The sequence below is a fragment of the Pezoporus occidentalis genome, unplaced genomic scaffold (assembly GCF_034315485.1).
Source record: "Pezoporus occidentalis ecotype Australia unplaced genomic scaffold, CSIRO_AGI_Poc_V1 ctg57, whole genome shotgun sequence".
Lineage (NCBI taxonomy): Eukaryota > Metazoa > Chordata > Aves > Psittaciformes > Psittacidae > Pezoporus > Pezoporus occidentalis.
In genome coordinates, this window is record NW_026915910.1 from 5,267,532 (window position 1) to 5,284,906 (window position 17,375).

Here is a 17,375-nt window from a genome sequence, read left to right on the forward strand (position 1 = left end):
GCCCAGGAACTGGGCAGTTGGCAGCAGCACTTTTATTTTCCCTCTCATTTCCCTAATTTTTACCTTTATTGGGTCAGCTTAGGGGTAGCATGAGAACAGCTCTCTGAACTAGGAATTGTCTTATCTGACAACACTGTCCTAACAGTCCTGGCTGGAAACCATGAGCTCCAGCGATCACTGCCTGTCACAGCACAGAGCCCTCCCTGACCTCTGCTGCACTGTGAGCTCCTTCGCTCAGAATCACAGTATGGTTGGGGTGGGAGGGGATCTCTGGAGGTCATCGGGTCCAACTCCTGCTCAAGCAGGGAAACCACTTAGGGCCAATTACCCAGGACCACATCCAGATGGCTGTTGAAGACCCCCAAGGATGGAGACTCCATCACCTCTTTGGGCAACTTGTGCCAAGTGCTTGGTCACCCTCACAGTAAAGAAGTCAGAGGAAACTGCTGTGTTTCAGTGTGTGCCTATGGTCCTGTCTTTTCTACTCTGAAGGCAGAATCTCCATCACTGTCAGAGATCTCCATCCATGAATCCCCATCCGTGTGACCTCCATCCTTGGACATCTTCAAACCCCACTCGGACATGGTCCTGTGCAACCATCTCTGGGTGCCCCTGCTTGAGCAGGGGCTTGTCCCAGGCCACCTCCAGAGGTCCCTTCCCACGCCACCCACCCTGCAATGACTTTATATCCCTCTCCTGATGTCTCCCCAGGAGTTGCCCCCTCCAGCTCCGCAGGAACACCGGGGGTGACCGGGTGCGGGCGATACCCGTAGTTTGAGCCCCGGTTTGTCCTGGTCGGGCAGCTTGGGCTAGGATGGGCTCGGCTGGCAGCTTGGCTGGGGCTCGGCTGAGCCCGGCTCGGCTCCGCGGGGCCACCCCGGGGCGGGTCGCGCATGCGCTGGGTTGGCCGGTGGCAGCGGTGCTGCCGGGGGCGGCGGCCGCGGGAGTCGGTGTCGGCGGCGGGAGAGCGCGGCGGTGAGTGCGTGAGTGTGTGTGAGTGTGTGTGTGTGTGTGTGTGTGTGTGTGTGTGTGTGTGTGTGTGTGTGTGTGTGTGTGTGTGTGTGTGTGTATGTGTGTATGTGTGTATGTGTGTATGTGTATGTGTGTGAGTGAGTGAGTGAGTGCGGGCACGGCCGCCGCTCCCCTCCCCAGGGCACCTCTCTCCCCGGGGACCCCCCCGCCGAGCGCCCGTGCGGGACCCGGCACGGCGCTTCCCATCCGCGGTGAGCTCCGCGCGGGTATCGCACCGCACCGCGTCCCGCCGCAGCAGGAGCATCCTTCCCCGCAGGGAGCGGGTCCGCAGGGCCAGTGCATGGGGAACATCCCGAGGGCGGGGGGTGGACCACGAGTGGACCTTGAGGTGCGGGGTGATGCGTGAATTCCCCCACGCACACACCCGCACACAACCGGGTCCATGAGGCTGGGGTCGGTGCCCGGGTAAGAGCATCCGAAGGGGAGGAGTGTGCGGGGAGACATTGCCTATTGCCATCAGTTCCCTGCAGGCCGCCGTGATCTGCACCTCCAGGGCTTCCCAAAGCAGAGAGGTGGGCAGTGATTCTCCTCCACTGTTTTTCATGGCCATGGGTGGTTTTCCTTGTGTGACTTTGACCCCTGGGGTGTTGTGGAGGCCGTGGCAAGGAGATGCATAGTTTAGCTGTGAGCTGGGTGAAGAACCAGCTCCTGCTGTTTGCTTTGGAGCTGCTACCTGCCCGTTCCGCTTGACGCACCCTAGCTTGTGTCCCAGAAGGGTCAGTGAAGGGTCGTTCTCTGTTTATGTTCTCCAGGGCGTTTTGGGGATCCATGGTTATGTTCCCTCTTTATCCCATGTGGATTTTGTCTGGGCTAAAAGCACCATAAGCATCTTCCTTGTTTTGGTGAAAAAAGCCTGTCAACAGTTCTTGAACTGTTCTGGTTTTCATTGACAGCAATATCTATCTATGTACATTTGGATAAACATTTAGCACTTGTTTGTTCAGTGTCAAACTGACTCGTGTTCGGCATGAGCAGTGTTGGGTACAGAGCTTCCCAGTAGCTGTGCTGAGCTGGGAAATGCCATGGGTACGATGGTCCTGTGCCCAGTGCTCATTTGGTAAGTGTGGAGCTCCAGCAGGGCATCCCAGGCTGCTTTTTACTGTGCCATAGATTTAGGTTAGATCTTAGGAATAAGTTCTTCCCTGTGAGGGTGCTGAGGCGCTGGCACAGGTTGCCCAGAGCAGCTGTGGCTGCCCCATCCCTGGTAGTGTTCAAGGCCAGGTTGAACGGGGCTTGGAGCAACCTGGTCTAGTGGAAGGTGTCCTTGCCCTTGGCAGGGAGCTGGAACTGGGTGAGCTTTAAGGTCTGTTCCAAACCAAAGCATTCTGTGATTCTCTGAGATTTGTGTGTGTTGCAGATGCTGTGGGAGCATCACTTCAGAGCTGGGAAATGCCCCGGTGTGCTTTAGGTGCGGTTAGCTGGGGGATTGCCAGCCACGGGAGGGCTCATAGGAGATTCTGATGAAGAGGGATGTGGTGCTGCCCTGGTCATTGAAAAAGGGTGAAGTCATGAAAAGGGCATAAAGGAGGATGGAGCACATATGCAATGCTCTGCTGGAGTGAAAACTAGCAGGTCTGAAGTCTCATCTTGCTCTCTGCTGTGGCAGGGAGAGGATTGGCAGCAGTGAATTATACTGGCAGACCGTGCTCCTAACTTCATGTTGTGGTGCAGGGGAGGTGTGTTACATGCAAACAATTCCTAGAAAGCCTTGGGCTCATCGAGCCAAACCACAAGCAATTATGCATTTCCTGCTGCTCAGCCTGCAAAGGTGTGGGTTAACAGCCCCTGCGCTGCAGGATTCCCTGTTTTCAGGGCATCATCACTTTTATTTATTTACACTAAAGCCTCTGGCTGAGGTTGCATCCCGCTGGATGCAGGGAGGGATGGCCGGTGTGAGCAACATGCCGGCAGTATGACAGAGGCTGAGGACATCATCAGTCACATGTGTGCACTTGCAGCTACTTGCACGTCTTGTGTCATTCACCAGCTTAATTTTTAGCTGCCAGTGTATGTGACTGCCCTGCTCCTGCAGTCACTTCAGTGGCCCTTTAATCGCAGTATCCGTTCATGCTGAAGAAATGCCTCCAGAGAAATAAATTCCTAGGAAGCCCCCTTGAGTCTATATGGAAGAAGTTCTTTACTGTGAGGGTGGTGAGGTACTGGAACAGGTTGCCCAAGGAAGTTGTGAATGCTCCATCCTTGGCAGTGTTCAAGGCCAGGTTGGGCAAAGCCTTGGGTGACATGGTTTAGTGTGAGGTGTCCCTGCCCATGGAAGGAGGGTTGAAACTTGATCTAAAGGTCCTTTCCAACCCTAACTATTCTATGATTCTATGATTTGGCCTGCAGCTCTGTGTATGTGGCCATACCTTATAGCCTCCATCCTTCAGGCACAGGCAGTAATAAACGGAAGCTTGCTCCCAGTTGCTTTTTTTTACCCCCTTGCACATCCTTGCGATGGAGTAGGGATGTAAGCATGTGGATGCAACATAGCCTGCATCCCTTCTTTTGGAGGGGAATCTGCCCTCTGGTCCCTGCTGGCCCTTGCTCATGGCTTCATGGCCCCCTGGACAGGCAGTACGCTGCTATTGCAAACATAGAAGCTCGCTGGGAGAGTCCATGGGGTTAAATAGGAGGAGAACTGAGGTGGGGACAAAGACTTTAAGCTGTGAGCTCCAGGGGTTTGGCAGGGAGCTGTGGTCTCTCCCAGCAGCCTGCCCTCTACCCGCAGCGCCAGCAGTGGTGTGCATGATTTATATACATTTTTGTGTAATGACCGAAGCTCTAAAATCCACAACCTTAAGACAATGTTTTTGTACAAGAGGCTTTTGCAGATGACAGCAAAGTTAAGAGCAGCCTCCGACTCTAGGCTCTGGGGGATATTCTGGCAATCGTGCGGGCCCCCACAAAGGGCCCAGCCAGTTTGGTTTGATGGCTCTGCCTGCAAGCAGATGGGTCCTGGGATGTCCCATCTGCAGATAGATGTGAGCAGGGAGAGATTTCCTGGCTTGTTGAGGTCTCCCTGTGCTTTCAGGATTCTCATCTCCAGCAGATCCACTCTGAAAGACTTGCACCGTCACCTGGTGCTGGTCCTGTGGCTTTGTGAAAAGCTCATGGCAGTGACCTCTTATGTAGGCAAATTGGCTGCAGGAATGCTGTGCTTTCAAGGTGTGCGTGCATCTACTTGGCATGGAAGGGAAGGATAACGTATCCCACAGACCTTGCAGAAGAAGTTTAGGAGGTGGAAGTGGGATACTGCTACAACAAATCATAGAATCACAGAATGGTTTGGGTTGGAAGGGACCTAAGATCGTCCAGTTCCAGCCCCCTGCCACAGGCAGGGACACCTTCCACTAGAGGAGGTTACTCCAAGCCCCATCCAGCCTGGCCTTGAACACTGCCAGGGATGGAGCAGCCACAGCTTCTCTGGGCAACCTGTGCCAGGGCCTCAGCACCCTTACAGGGAACAACTTCTGCGTAAGGTCTCATCTCAGTCTCCCCTCTTTCATTATAAAGCCATTTCCCCTTGCCCTATCCAGGCTCATTTTTCAGTCAGTGGTGGAGGCAGGGAGAGAGGGAACAAAAAAACAGGCACTTCTCTGGCACAAATCCACCTTTGGCATCTGAAATGAGGCAGTCATCCCACTCTTGTCGGTGGTCCCTGCTTGACTGAATGCAGCAGGCAGGGACCGGTGTGGGTGGCTGGACCAAAACTGTGCCCCAGAGTGTGCTAACACTTCAGCAGCCTGATGGAGCAGGTCATTGATTGGGACTGCATCCTGCACTTGTTTAATTACATGTATTCAAAGCCTGTAAATGTGGGTGCTCCAGCCAGGGATCTCACACCTACCTGAAATGGAGCCCCAAAGCACTGGGGGGTGTGTTAGCTGTGGGCAGGAAAAGAAAGTGGTGAGCCACTCTGGGATGTGCAAACAGCAAAGTTTTAGTGAGATCAGGAAGAAAAGCTGCAGAGTATTACCCTGATCTTGAGCAATTTTTGATACAGGAGGGATGGATTTGCCAGAGGAGGTATTTCTCAGCCAGGATCTATGGGTAGAAATAATGAATATTAACATTTTTGCATCTGCCTAGTGCTCCAGATGCTTTTCTTTTTTCACACTTTTTGTGTATTGGCTGTGTTATATCAGTAGCATCACCAAGCTTTAACCCTGGTTAGGCATAAAGAAAATGCATCTGTGTTTATGGCAGCAAATCAGCAATGTGCCATGGTGACCCACACTGTTCCCCAGCATGGTTTGGGAGTTAGCACAGTCCAGGAGTTGTTCCCAGCAGACAGTTCATGTGTAGCCACCTATTTCAAAGGTGTCGCATCACTGGAGTGACCAAGCCAGGCTGGCTGATCTCAGAACCGAGGGCTCAACACTGTGAAAGTGATGCCTGGCTCGAGGTTTCGGCTCTCACAATAAAGCCAGCAGCCTCATCAAGCCTTTGGCTTCCTAGCTTTGGCTTTCCACTGCCCTTCTTTCCTCTCACAAACACCATAGGACTCAGGGGCTCCTCCTCCTTGTTGGGATGCTGTGGACCCCCTCAGCTTTGCTGCAGGCACACAGTGCTTGCCAGCAGCTTTGTTTTGCTCTGTCCCCTCAGAGCACAGCGTTCATTGTGCTGGCTCCGCTGCTCTCATCCCCTGGACCAGTCCCAGTGCACAGGCAACACGGAGCCCATGACAAGAGGCACTTGCTGCTCAGCACGGCTGAGCTGGCTGCTGGCCTGGCTTGTTTCTAGGCCAGAAATCGTAGGGGATCTGACACTGCCATGGCTTCAGTGGGGGATCCTGCCATCTCCAGCCAGCTTCAAGGGCTCATCTCCCAGCATCATGAGACATTAGTTTCCTGATTAATACATGCTTGGACAAACCCTGCTTTGCTACATGCTGTGCATGTGTATATGTGTATACAGAAAGGTAGAGTTTGAGCCATTTTCTGTTGTTTGAAATTTTCCATAAGGTTATTTTGACCCTTTTTCTTAACAGATGAGGCTGGTTTAATGCTTGCCTTTCAATGTCTCCAGTAAATCACATCACCTTTTACATTCCAGAGCATTGTCACCTATGCAGGTCCCTGCTGGACGAGTGTTTGTAATACACCCCTTGGGCTGATGTAGATGTAACCGAGTATGTAAGTGTGTCAAGGGAAATAAAATATTCTGTGCAAGGCAGTGTTAACTAGTCCCAGCACTGCCTGGTGCATTACAGTGGTGTGTTAATAGCACAATGTCTAGTTCTTATGAGGCAGATGAGGATTGTTATCCACATTTAATAGACAGGGAGGTCCAATTTACGTAAGTCCCAAGCACTTGATCCCTCTCTGCTTGTGGGGATTTCCACGTTTTCAATGCTGGAGTGTAGTTAAGTCAGTCCTTCATATCCTGCTGCCTGCTTGGTCAAGGCTTGTCCCTGGCACAGACCATCAAATGCCACCTCTTCCACTTTCTGACCCCTGTGATATATAAATCCCAATAACACCCTGCAGAGGGGATCTGAATGCTATGTGCATCTGCTGCAGTTAGGAGGAAGGTTAGCACCTAAACCCATGGCAGGAGAAGGAAGCAAGTAGTATAAAGACTACACAGGAGTTGCTGCTTGAGCTGGTGGTCTCTTGTTTTCTCATCTCTGGTGGAGCCTTTTCAAAACACCAGGCAGAATGGGATGGAGGAGCTGGCACTGTGCTCCCAAGCTGGTCTCTCAAAGTTTGCCCTGAGCCCTCCTCAAGTGGTTTAGTTATAGAAGGGGATGTTTGAGCTCAGGGAGAACCAGTCTGCAGGCAGCAGGCTTTGGGATGGGGCTTACCCACTGCATCACTGAGCTGAGTGTAGCCTTGGTGCAGCCTCTCCCAGCCCAGGAGATGAGAGCTGAACTGCTGTCTATCATCCTGCAATGCCAAAGCTGGCTCCGTGTAGGAAGGGGTGAGAATAAAATTCCATGTTTCAAAATGACTTGGAATCCCTCCAGGGACTTTTGCTCGACTCCCAGGAATTAATCACCTGCAGCTCTGAAACCCATTCTGTTGCCCACTGCTGCACCATCACTACTGTTATTTTCATCCTGTCCACAAACACTGTTTCTTTTTTTCTGTTTCAAATGCAATGCATTTATTAAAGACTTCCCCACAGCTGAGTTCCATGGTCCTCTCTGCTTTGTTTACCAGGAATTATTGCCTTTCTGGAAGCCTGTGTCAAACTCTCATGCCTGAATACTAGTCTGCAAGCAAATACATCACACTGGTACAGCCTTGGTCCCAGACAGTTAGTGCTGAGGCCAGCCCGGTGGGAAAATCAGGCATCCTCTGTAGGAAATATTCTCATTCAATCCCCTCCATCAGACTGTGACCAAAAAGCAAAAGAGCTGGGAAAAAGCTCGGGTTTCCAATTACTCCTTTCAAAAGGGTGAGGAAAAACTGGAATGGGATCGTTCTCCTCCTGTGCCACGGTTCTTATTGTGGCTGCAATGATCCAGCCTGGCCATCATCCATCCCATCCTCCTTGCCTCGCAGCTCCCTCCCTGAACAAACGATACTTGGTTGCTGTTAATTGGGAGCAGCCAAAATAACTGAATCCCCCGGAGATGGGGGGTGAGGACAGAATCTCAACGAGACGCCCTGCTGATGAATGTGGCTTTCAGCCGCTCCTATGCCCCTGTGAAGGGAAAAGAATAGGGGCTCTGTGAAAGTGAAACAGCCAGTGCTGACCTTGGGTTTCTGGGTTGTTTTTTTTTTTCCCTTTCTTTCGTTCTCTTTTCTAACGTTAATTGCTCGTAGCTTTGCCCATCACATGATCGCTGGGAATTGCCAACTTGTTCTCACTCGTTATTGTCACCAGTTTGGTTTGAAATAAGCACTCTACCAGGTTTGTGATTCAGTGCTGTTTATTCGAGTGTCAGATGTGTTTCTTGTGACTTTGGACCATGATTTGGAATATCTCTGACCCTCCCTCGGTGTGTTACAAACCGGCATTTGACAGCCATGAAAGGCAGCCTGGGAGAATCAGTCCTGCCTGCTGCTGGCAGGGAGGTGTGCAGCACCTAACCTTTCCCTAGCTCTGCTCACATGCGAAGCTCCCTGTATACACTGAGTGCTTGAGATGAGGGATCTGGCAAAATCCTAGTGCTAGCACACACCATACATGCTGGAGCCAGCCTGTGCCTGGTACAAGCTGCCTGTCTCTCTTGCATCCTTGTCAGCATGCAGAGCAGGCAGGCCATGGATGGTGGAAGGGGCCAATGTGCCCCTCATATTGGCATGTATCCATATGCCCAGGCTTGATTGCTGTCTGCACATGTCTTCTGTTGCCTTTGCTCTTTGCAGGCAGGTTTCAGTGTATTGCTGCCTCTGTGCAGATGGGCACTCCAGTGCTGCTCCTGTGATGCTCAGTTACCCTGTCTGTGCCATATCTGAGCTGTTTTTCATTTTCTGATGTCCTAGAGTCCACACTGGTATTAGTCTGTGTTCTCCAAGCAGTGGGGAGCTTCAGCATGCTCTTTCTCCTTGTGCCTTGCTACTATGATCCTTATCTCCAACAGCAGTGCCTAAATACCTTTCTGGATAGTTTTCCAGCATACTGCTGGGATGAACTGGGACAAAGATTCAGCACTGAGCCCCCTTTAGTGGGTCCAAATCCTTGAACCATGCTTAGTTAAAGGGATGCTGGGAGATGGTGAATGGGGGTCCAAGCCGTGTTGTTTGGGTTATATCAGAGCAAGTGCTGGGAGAGGTGTGAAACATGTGATGGCAGGTTAACAGACATGGCAGAATAGCTTAAACACACAAAGCACTTCAGAGTCTGTACTCACACCTCTGCACAGGGCAAAACCTGTGTATAAGGCCTGGATATCGTCAGCTGGAAAATGTATAGGTCTTGATGCAGTGAAGGAGATGCAGTCAGCATGGGAACAGAGCTCTTGTGTGCACATCTAGACTAGGAGATCAAACACTGTTAGTACAGACATCCATAGAATCTCCCTGTCCTTCCCACCCCAACATGCTCAGCCTCCAGCCAGTTTCTGGTCAGATCTTAGGATCATAGAATCACAGAATGGTTTGGGTTGGAAGGGGCCTTAAAGCTCACCCAGTTCCAACCCCTTGCCACGGCCAGGGACACCTTCCACTAGACTAAGTTGCTCAAAGCCCCGTCCAACCTGGCCTTGAACACTGCCAGGGTTGGGGCAGAACATCAGCCTTCCCCAGCAAGGATGCTGTCTTCAGTCTTACCCATTTGTGAAACTGAAATATCATTTGCAGGGCCCGTTTTGCCTTCTCTGGCTATGGCAGCTCCTTCAGCTGCTGGCAGACAAGGAGAAAAACCTCAACCAAAACCAGCCCTGAGAGATACTAAGGGAGAAAACCTGGAAAGTGCAGGGAGAGAAAAAAATGGCTGGAAAATGTAACTTGATTATGACAACTCCCGTCTGCTAGAATATGTGGAAGTAATGTGAAAATATGTTGTCTGTCATCAGAGGCTTTGGGTTGCAAGAGGAAGTGGGACTCACAACCTGCTTCAGCGCCTGGTCTGACTTTGCTCTTTGTGCTGTCTTGCCAGCCTAGCTTGGGTCTCCCATCGTGTGCCCATGCTAGCTATTCCTCTGTCCCACCTCTAGCAGCAGCTGGTACCTGATGCAACAGCAGAAAAATACACTGTTTCCCACACTCAGGCAAAATAGTTTGCATTTACTCAGTATTGGCCATCTCCATCCATTGCAGCTCTGGTTGCGCGCATGTAAGCTTAGGGGTCAGGTCCACTCGTGCAAACATGTATGTGTTGGCTGCACAGGAGTAACCAGAGCCCTACGGAGTCTGGTGGGGCTCCATCAGCATTGATTTTGGCTTAAGCATGGGGCATCTGTGTGCTAAGTTCTCTATTTTGTGTGGCATAAACACCATGAGGGAAGAGAAATATCTAGGGTGGAAGGGAAACAGAGGGTATTGGGAATTAATTCAGTGCTGCGAGGTAGTCTCCAGACAATAGGATCCTGCTGTGCCCTGAATCTGAACCTTTCTGTCAGAGCTTAGCAACTCCGGAGGTTGCCAAGGAGCAGAGCAGAGGAGTGCCCAGCACTGGGGTTTGGCTGCGCTGAGCATACAGGCACATCTCATCACAGCCTCTCTGTATGGCTCTGTGGATGCTCCCAAAGCTTTGATGCTGTACCCAAACTGCAGCCAGCTCTGATGTGGAGCTTCTCGTTTCTCCATCACTGCTTCTTACACCTGTAGGTTTGGGACTGTGGACTTCTCCCCTTCTTCCTCTGCTGAACTCACTGTAGCAGCTCCACTGTAGCAAGCTGTGTGGCAGAGAAGCCGAGCTTACTTGCAACCTCCACGATTTAGTTGGGACCCTCTTCAGTCAGGTGCAGAAAGCCAGGTTATTCCATAGATGAGTAATTGCACCCCAGTTTTGTCCTTGAGTAATCTGTTCTAGGGAAAGGGGTGAAAAGTCCCTTCTGCAAATCATCAGGTGCTTTCTTGACATCCAACTGCTTCTTGCATCTCCTTACTGGCAGCTCCTGGCTACTCCTGAAGATGCTTCAAGCTGAGTGCCCAAGAAAGAGCAGGCTTGTCACATGGCTGTGCCCATTGGCTGAACTGCAGGGACAGGGCTGTGCCATCCTTCTCCATGCTGAATTTAGGTCTGTGGAGTTCAGAAAAGCCCCTTTCCCTTAGAGCATGAGCAGCACTCAGGAGGAGCAGCACATTCTTCTTCCCAACCCATCTCCATTAACATTTCTTCTTTATCCCCTCCCTACAGGGCACAAAGACGACGTTCCCCAGAGCCGGGCTCAGAGCTGCTGCACGCCACGAGATGACAGCCATCCTGGAGCGGATCAGCACACTGTCCCTCAGCGGGCAGCACCTCAGCCGTCTCCCCAGGCTGCTGGAGGATGGCTTCCCCAAGATGCCTTGCACGGTCAAAGAGTGCGAGGTGCCGCAGCTCTTCCGCGAGCCATACATCCACACTGGGTACCGTCCCACCGGCCAGGACTGGCGGTACTACTTCCTTAGCCTCTTCCAGAAGCACAATGAGGTAGTCAATGTGTGGACTCATCTCCTGGCAGCGCTGGCTGTGCTGCTGAGGTTCAAGACGTTTGTGGAGGCTGAGCAGTTGCCTGTAGATGCGTGGTCCTTGCCTTTGCTCATCTTTGTCCTCTCCTCTGTCACTTACCTGACCTGCAGCCTCTTGGCCCACCTGCTGCAGTCCAAATCAGAGCTGTATCACTACACCTTCTACTTCATGGACTATGTTGGAGTCAGCATCTACCAGTATGGTAGTGCCCTGGCTCATTTCTACTACAGCTCCGATCAAGCCTGGTATGACAAGTTCTGGCTTTTCTTCCTGCCAGCAGCTGCTTTCTGTGGCTGGCTGTCTTGTGCCGGCTGCTGCTATGCGAAGTACCGGTACCGACGGCCTTACCCCATCATGAGGAAGATGTGCCAGGTGATCCCAGCCGGGCTGGCATTCATCTTGGATATCAGTCCTGTTGCTCACCGGGTGTTTGTATGTCACCTGGGGGGCTGTGAGGAAGATGCTGCTTGGTACCACACGTACCAGATACTGTTTTTCCTTATCAGTGCTTATTTCTTCTCCTGCCCGGTCCCTGAGAAGTACTTCCCTGGCTCCTGCGATATCATTGGCCATGCCCACCAGATCTTTCACGCCTTCCTGGCCATCTGCACCCTGTCACAGCTGGAGGCTATTCTTTTGGATTACAAGAACAGGCAGGAGATTTTCCTGAAGAGACATGGGCCTTTCTCTGTTTACCTCTCCTGCATTTCTTTTTTTGGCCTGGTGGCTTGCAGTGCCATCACAGCTTACATCCTGCGATGCAGGATCAAGGCTGTCCTGGCTAGAAAGGAATACTGAGAGTCATGAATATGATGGGCATGACATCACTGGGGGGTGAAAATCAAGGGTCATAACATATTAGGGACATAACTGTCTTATTTGCCTAACACACTGTGACTACCTGGGACACTGGACTTGGTTGGAGGGCTGGAGACTTCATGCTACATGCATTTTCACAGCAGGGACTGATTTTTGCCATCCAGGGGGACATGGATGTGTTTAAAGCCAGAACACTTAACCAAGGATGCTGAAATAGGCAGAGGTTTCTTGTTCATTCTGGTAAACCTGTGGGCAATATGTTGCTGAATGTCAGGGAGGACAGCCTGAAGGCTGTGAGACTGTAGAAGGGTCTGCCAGGGCTCACAACACAGCAGAGAATGCACCATGAGGACCACAGCTGCATGTGATGACCTCACTGGGTTTTGCCATCTCTGCTATCTGTTGGGGACCTGTTACTATCAAGGGCAGTAGCAAGGTTTCAGAAGAGGTCTGCATTTCTATGGTTCAGTTGCAGGGTATGTGTGACACTGTGGCTGGTATAATCCTCTTCCTGCTCCAGCTGGGCTAAGCCAGGTTCTCTCTATGGTCCCCTTGTGAGGTATCTCAACACCAAGTTGCTGAGGAAGCTTTGGAAAAGCACGTTTGGAGACTTATGCCTGACCTGGGGTCCTCTAGAATGAACTGGAACTCAAGCACTGTGTCTGCCAGTGACTGGTGTAGATGTTAGGTCAGCTCCATCTTTTCTTTCTGTATGACTGCACCATCTTCAGTGGAGCTGCTCATCCAAACCAAGGAGTCAGGCAATCCCAAGAATTACTAACAGGAGATGGTGTCTTTCTCAGCAGTTTGAATTTGACTTAACGTGGTGCCAATGCTGATGACTGTTTGGTAGCCTACAAGACAGGTATTCATAAGCTCCTCACTTCTCTTTTAAGTGCTTAGGTGCCTTGGAGAAGCTGGGCCTCGGTCAGGTTGGAGATGGGTTTTAGACTTCCTCAGTAGCAGTGACAGAGGTTGAGCCATCAGTGTTCAGGGGGCTGGCCCCAGCAGAGGAGATGCTTTTGATGCTGTGTACATCATTTTGGCTGCTTGTGTGACAGGTTTGTGCATTCCTGCGTAGACTGTATCTTCTGTCTAGGGAGTCTGACCTCCATGTCCATGCAACGTAGAGTAACTTGGGTGTGAGCTGTCCATTACAGGAAAGGATCTGGCCCCTGAACCTCCAACAGCCCTGCTGCGACCATGGCCAAAAGGGTATGAAAGTGAAGTAGTCTTTATTCACCTCTTAATGGTGCTTTCAGGACACCAAGCAGTCCTTGGTGGGCCTTGTGGGAAAGCTGACAATGGAGCACTAAGTGAAAATAGCAAAAGGCAGGAGCAGGGTATCAACATTAGGGTTCTATGGAACTTTGGGAGGGGTTTGTCCTTGAGATGTGGTGACTCCTGTGTGGAGTAGCAAAGATCATAGTCAGGGACACTTAATGTCCATGGGTCACTCCTGTCCAAGGTGTAGCAAGGGTTAATTTTACCTTGTCCTCCACCAGATGAGTCCCTTCTGTGCTTGTTTGAGGAGAATATCAGATATGGAGCCACACTGTTTCACTGAAGTTGGTAGCATTTGCAGGACAGGATGCTCAGAGCCAATGCAGAGATACGATCTTATGCTGTCTAGACACATACTGTTTGACCCACTGCTTGCTTTCCATAGTAGGCCCTGGCACGGCTCCTCCCACTATGCAAGACCTGCAGCCTCAAATGCCTTGACATCTGGCAAATTCCCAGGATGTATAAATCTTTGCTGCATCTAAGGAATCTATGGGATCTATTCCAGCCACATATTTGTCTCACTGAATCCCAAGGGCAGGCAAATGAATTGTGATTGCTGGTTCTGAGCAGGCAGTGTAGGGTTGGGGATATGATCTGTTGTGACAAGCACTGATTTCTGCACTTGATCTGTTTTTAACTATTGAGATATGTGTGTGTTTGTGTATGTGTGTGTGATTTATTATCCAGAAAGGCTTTGCCTTTGGATTTTATATTTGCAAAGCCTCCTAGCTGGGTCATAGGCTGAAGGAAACAGTTCTATGCTGCTGAAAGAACAAGGTGGGCCAGACAACAGTGTCTTTGAAAACAGATTTCTTAATAGGTGCTGTGCTGTGTCCTGTGTTTTGTGAACAAATTTGAAACTCATGGCCCTGTTGACAAACTAATTACAAAGGGGGAGGGAAGTAAGTTTTGAGTACAGGAGAAGAAATCATAGGAAAGCCTTGAGGAGGTCATCTAGTCCACCCTTTCCTATTACTCTAGGCCTCGTGGTTTATATCCAGTCCAGCTTAGAAATTAATGACTTCATTTCCTTTGTTGTATTTTGCTAACAGCAGATTTGCCTTACGGGAGTGGCAACTGGGGATGGTCCCAACTTACACCTCAACATAGCCCTTCCCATTCACAGAAGCTCATCTCAACACAAAGTGAGCTGGTGCTGGGAGATGGACCAGCGGAAAACCAATCCTAGAGAAAAAATGCCAATAACATTGTGCTGGTTTTAACTTTCAGCCAGCAAACTTGGACGACACTGCTGCCTGCAGGGAAGGGCCGGAGCAGAGGCCAGAAGCAGCTGCTCCTTGCACAGTAGCTAGTTGCTCGACTAGCTTAGCCACAGTGATGTACTGCTCTCTCCATAGTCTCCATGGCTTTCGTTGTGGGTCTCTTCCCAATTTGGGGAAAGACTTGTGTGGGAGCAGTGTTTTTTTCTCACAGCCTAATTTGCATTGCTTTTGTGGTAGGCAAAGCAGAATAAGCCACTGAGTGTGAACCTGGCTGAATGGTATCAGTGGGCTCCTGTGCAGGAAGGGTAGTAAACTACAGGGGTTCAGAGCTCCTTTCTGGGCTAAAACTGAAAGGAGTTGTTGCTAATAGCAAACCATGCTCTGCTGCTACCTAGAGTTATACTGGTACTAAAGGAAGGGATCACCCAGGCATTTCCTTCTCTGAGGGTTTGAGAATAGATTATGTGTCCTACCTTTGTCAAAGAAGGCTGAGAACAGTAATGCCATCTAGTTCAGGGTCAGGGAAAGGAGGTGCCCACATGGCTCTTCTGAGGTGTTCTGGTCATATGCTTTCTCCTCCCTGGTCCAGCAGAAGTGAAACTTCTTCTGGAGCAACTGTGTGACAGTGGTGGTGTTCTTACATATTCTCATGTTACCCCTCAGGTGAAGCCACTCACGTCCCGATATGGCCCTGCACTCAGACCTGGAGCTGACCTCCTGGTTACTATGATGGGTTGATTTAGCAGGGAAATGCAATACAGATGATTGCTGCTGTGAGGATGCACCCTTGTGTCACAAGGGGCTCACCAACACTGGAGCTTCCTTCATCCCTATCTCCATCCTCCTCTTCCTCTGACCAGCTTATTTCTTTCTCACATCCCTGGACTTCATCTTTGTGCCTTATGCATCTGGCTGCCTGTCTGAGCAGACTCCACATGCCATGGAGTCTACTGCACCTCAGCTGGGCCAGGACTGAAAAGTGGCTGCTGATGCACTCCTGAAAATCCTGCCACTGATCTAGGGGTGACCAAGGCTGGGTCTGGAGAGAGTAGAAGTGCTGCTGTGATAAATGCTCTGCTTGTCAAGGAGCCTCTCAGGGCCTTCTCCTGGAGCTTACTGCTTGGAGCATGCCTCCTTCCATCCTGGCATTCCTCTAAGGAGGCATGGCTGGGAGGGATGAACCAGTGGCAGGGTTTGGTCATGAGCTGACCACCAGAAGTTGAGCACATTGAAATCCTGAAGGTCCGAATCCTCTCCCCCAGGAATTTCTGTACTGAGACAGTATTTTTGCAGATCCTGCAACCTGGATCTGTGGAGGACAACCCCTGACAATTCATCCCAATGTGCCTTATGCTATTCCTTTTTGAGATCCATGCTGAAGGAACCTGAGGTGCAGAGGCAGCCTCGTTGCTGTCTGCTGGTCCATGGTTGCTCTTAGCAGCCAATATGCACTGACAGGATTTGCTTGGTGCCCTCCAGAGCAGAAGGGGAGGATGGAGAGATGTGCCTTAACCTTGTATTTATGCCTAACAGTTTGTGTAAGAAGGCAAGGACGGGTTCCTCATGTGCCTTGTAATTTACATCTTTTACTGACAATATTTTTAAACACTGTTACTAAAGACAAATACAAAAGAGTTTGTATTTTTTCCCTGGGAAACAGGGAAGGGTACGAGTGTTACATATTAACCATCCCCTTCCTAACTTCCATCTGCTAACTTTGTATGTGTAAAATGCTGACAACATTTTAAGCTTTGTACTGTACTTATTGTTATTTAAAAATCTTAGTGAAAAAAAAAAGAACCATCTATAAAAGCAAAAGGATTGGTGTGATGTGAAATTCCCAAATGCACAACTACAACAGTCATTAGGAAGAAAAGTAGATGGTAATTATAGTGGGTATATTAGAGTGGATAATAATTAATAACGAACAATAGGATGTGGTTTTATCTGTGCATCTCAAAGCACTTTCCAGGTTTCACAGTAACTATGTGATCTTATTCGCTTTTCACAAGACACGTACAGAATGGCTGCCCTGACACTGATTTGAGGGATTTAAGTTCATCAGCTACATAAGTACCTAGGTGTCCAGCTTTCTTTATTGTCACTTGGAGGTGAGTAGCCAGTGATTTGGTGGCCTGGCAGCTTTAGTGGCCAAGCTGTGAATTCAATGCTTGTTCAAGCAAAACATTTCAGCACATGCTTAAAATTAAGCCAGAGACAACCATTGATGGACAAAAGGGTATCAGTCAGTCAGCCTATCAGTCAGTGAAATAAGGCTAGTGCTTCTGTTTTTCTTGCTGGTAGCTGTGCTTAATCACAGCATGGTTGAGTTTGGAAGGGATCTCTGGAGGTCATCTGGTCCATCCTCCCTTACTCAAGCAGGGACATCCAGAGCCAGCTGCCCAGGACCACATCCAGTTGGCTGCTGAATATATCCAAGGATGGAGACTCCATCACCTCTTTGAGCACCTTGTGCCAGTGCTTGGTCACCCTCACAGTAAAAGTGTTTCCTGATGTTCAGAGCAACCTGCTGTGTTTCAGTGTATGCCCATAGCTTCTGGCCCTGGCACTGGGCACCACTGTAAAGAGCCTGGACCCTTTCTCTTTGCATCGTTCCTTCAGGTATTTATATACATTGATAAGATCCCACCTGAGCCTTCATAGAATCATAGAATGGTTTGGGTTGGAAGGGTCTTTAAAGATCATCCACCAGAGAGAAGCAGATGGGGAGAATCACCTCTGACAACCTGTTGGTCACACTGCTGGTCATGCAGCCCAGGACTCGGTTGGTTTCTGGGCTCAGGCGCACACTGCTGGCTCAAGTTGAGCTTCTCATCGACCAAAAGCCCAAGTCCTTCTCCTCAGGGCTGCTCTAAATCCATTCTCCACCCAGCCTGTATTTGTGCTTGGGACTGACCCAAGTGCAGGACCTTGCACGTGGCTTTG

General features: G+C 50.2%; 1 protein-coding gene across 3 annotated transcripts; it reads left to right on the forward strand.

Moving 5' to 3' along the window:
- Positions 1–865: 865 nt before the first annotated feature.
- On the forward strand, positions 866–16,247 carry PAQR8 (progestin and adipoQ receptor family member 8). 3 transcript variants are annotated; one of them, XM_062638525.1, is made up of 3 exons: positions 866–975; positions 8,352–8,503; positions 10,786–16,247. In XM_062638525.1, the coding sequence occupies exon 3, from the start codon at positions 10,840–10,842 to the stop codon at positions 11,896–11,898; it is 1,059 nt and encodes a 352-aa protein (XP_062494509.1). In that variant the 5' UTR covers positions 866–975; positions 8,352–8,503; positions 10,786–10,839; the 3' UTR covers positions 11,899–16,247. The 3 variants fall into 3 exon arrangements, with proteins under 3 accessions (XP_062494509.1, XP_062494508.1, XP_062494510.1); XM_062638524.1 differs by lacking the exon at positions 8,352–8,503 and having other exon boundaries at positions 869–975; XM_062638526.1 differs by lacking the exons at positions 866–975; positions 8,352–8,503 and adding an exon at positions 1,203–1,223.
- The last annotated feature ends 1,128 nt before the right edge of the window (positions 16,248–17,375 follow it).

Coding starts and splice junctions, on each gene's coding strand:
- PAQR8 (XM_062638525.1), top strand. CDS start 10,840: ATGACAGCCATCCTGGAGCGGATCAGCACACTGTCCCTCAGCGGGCAG.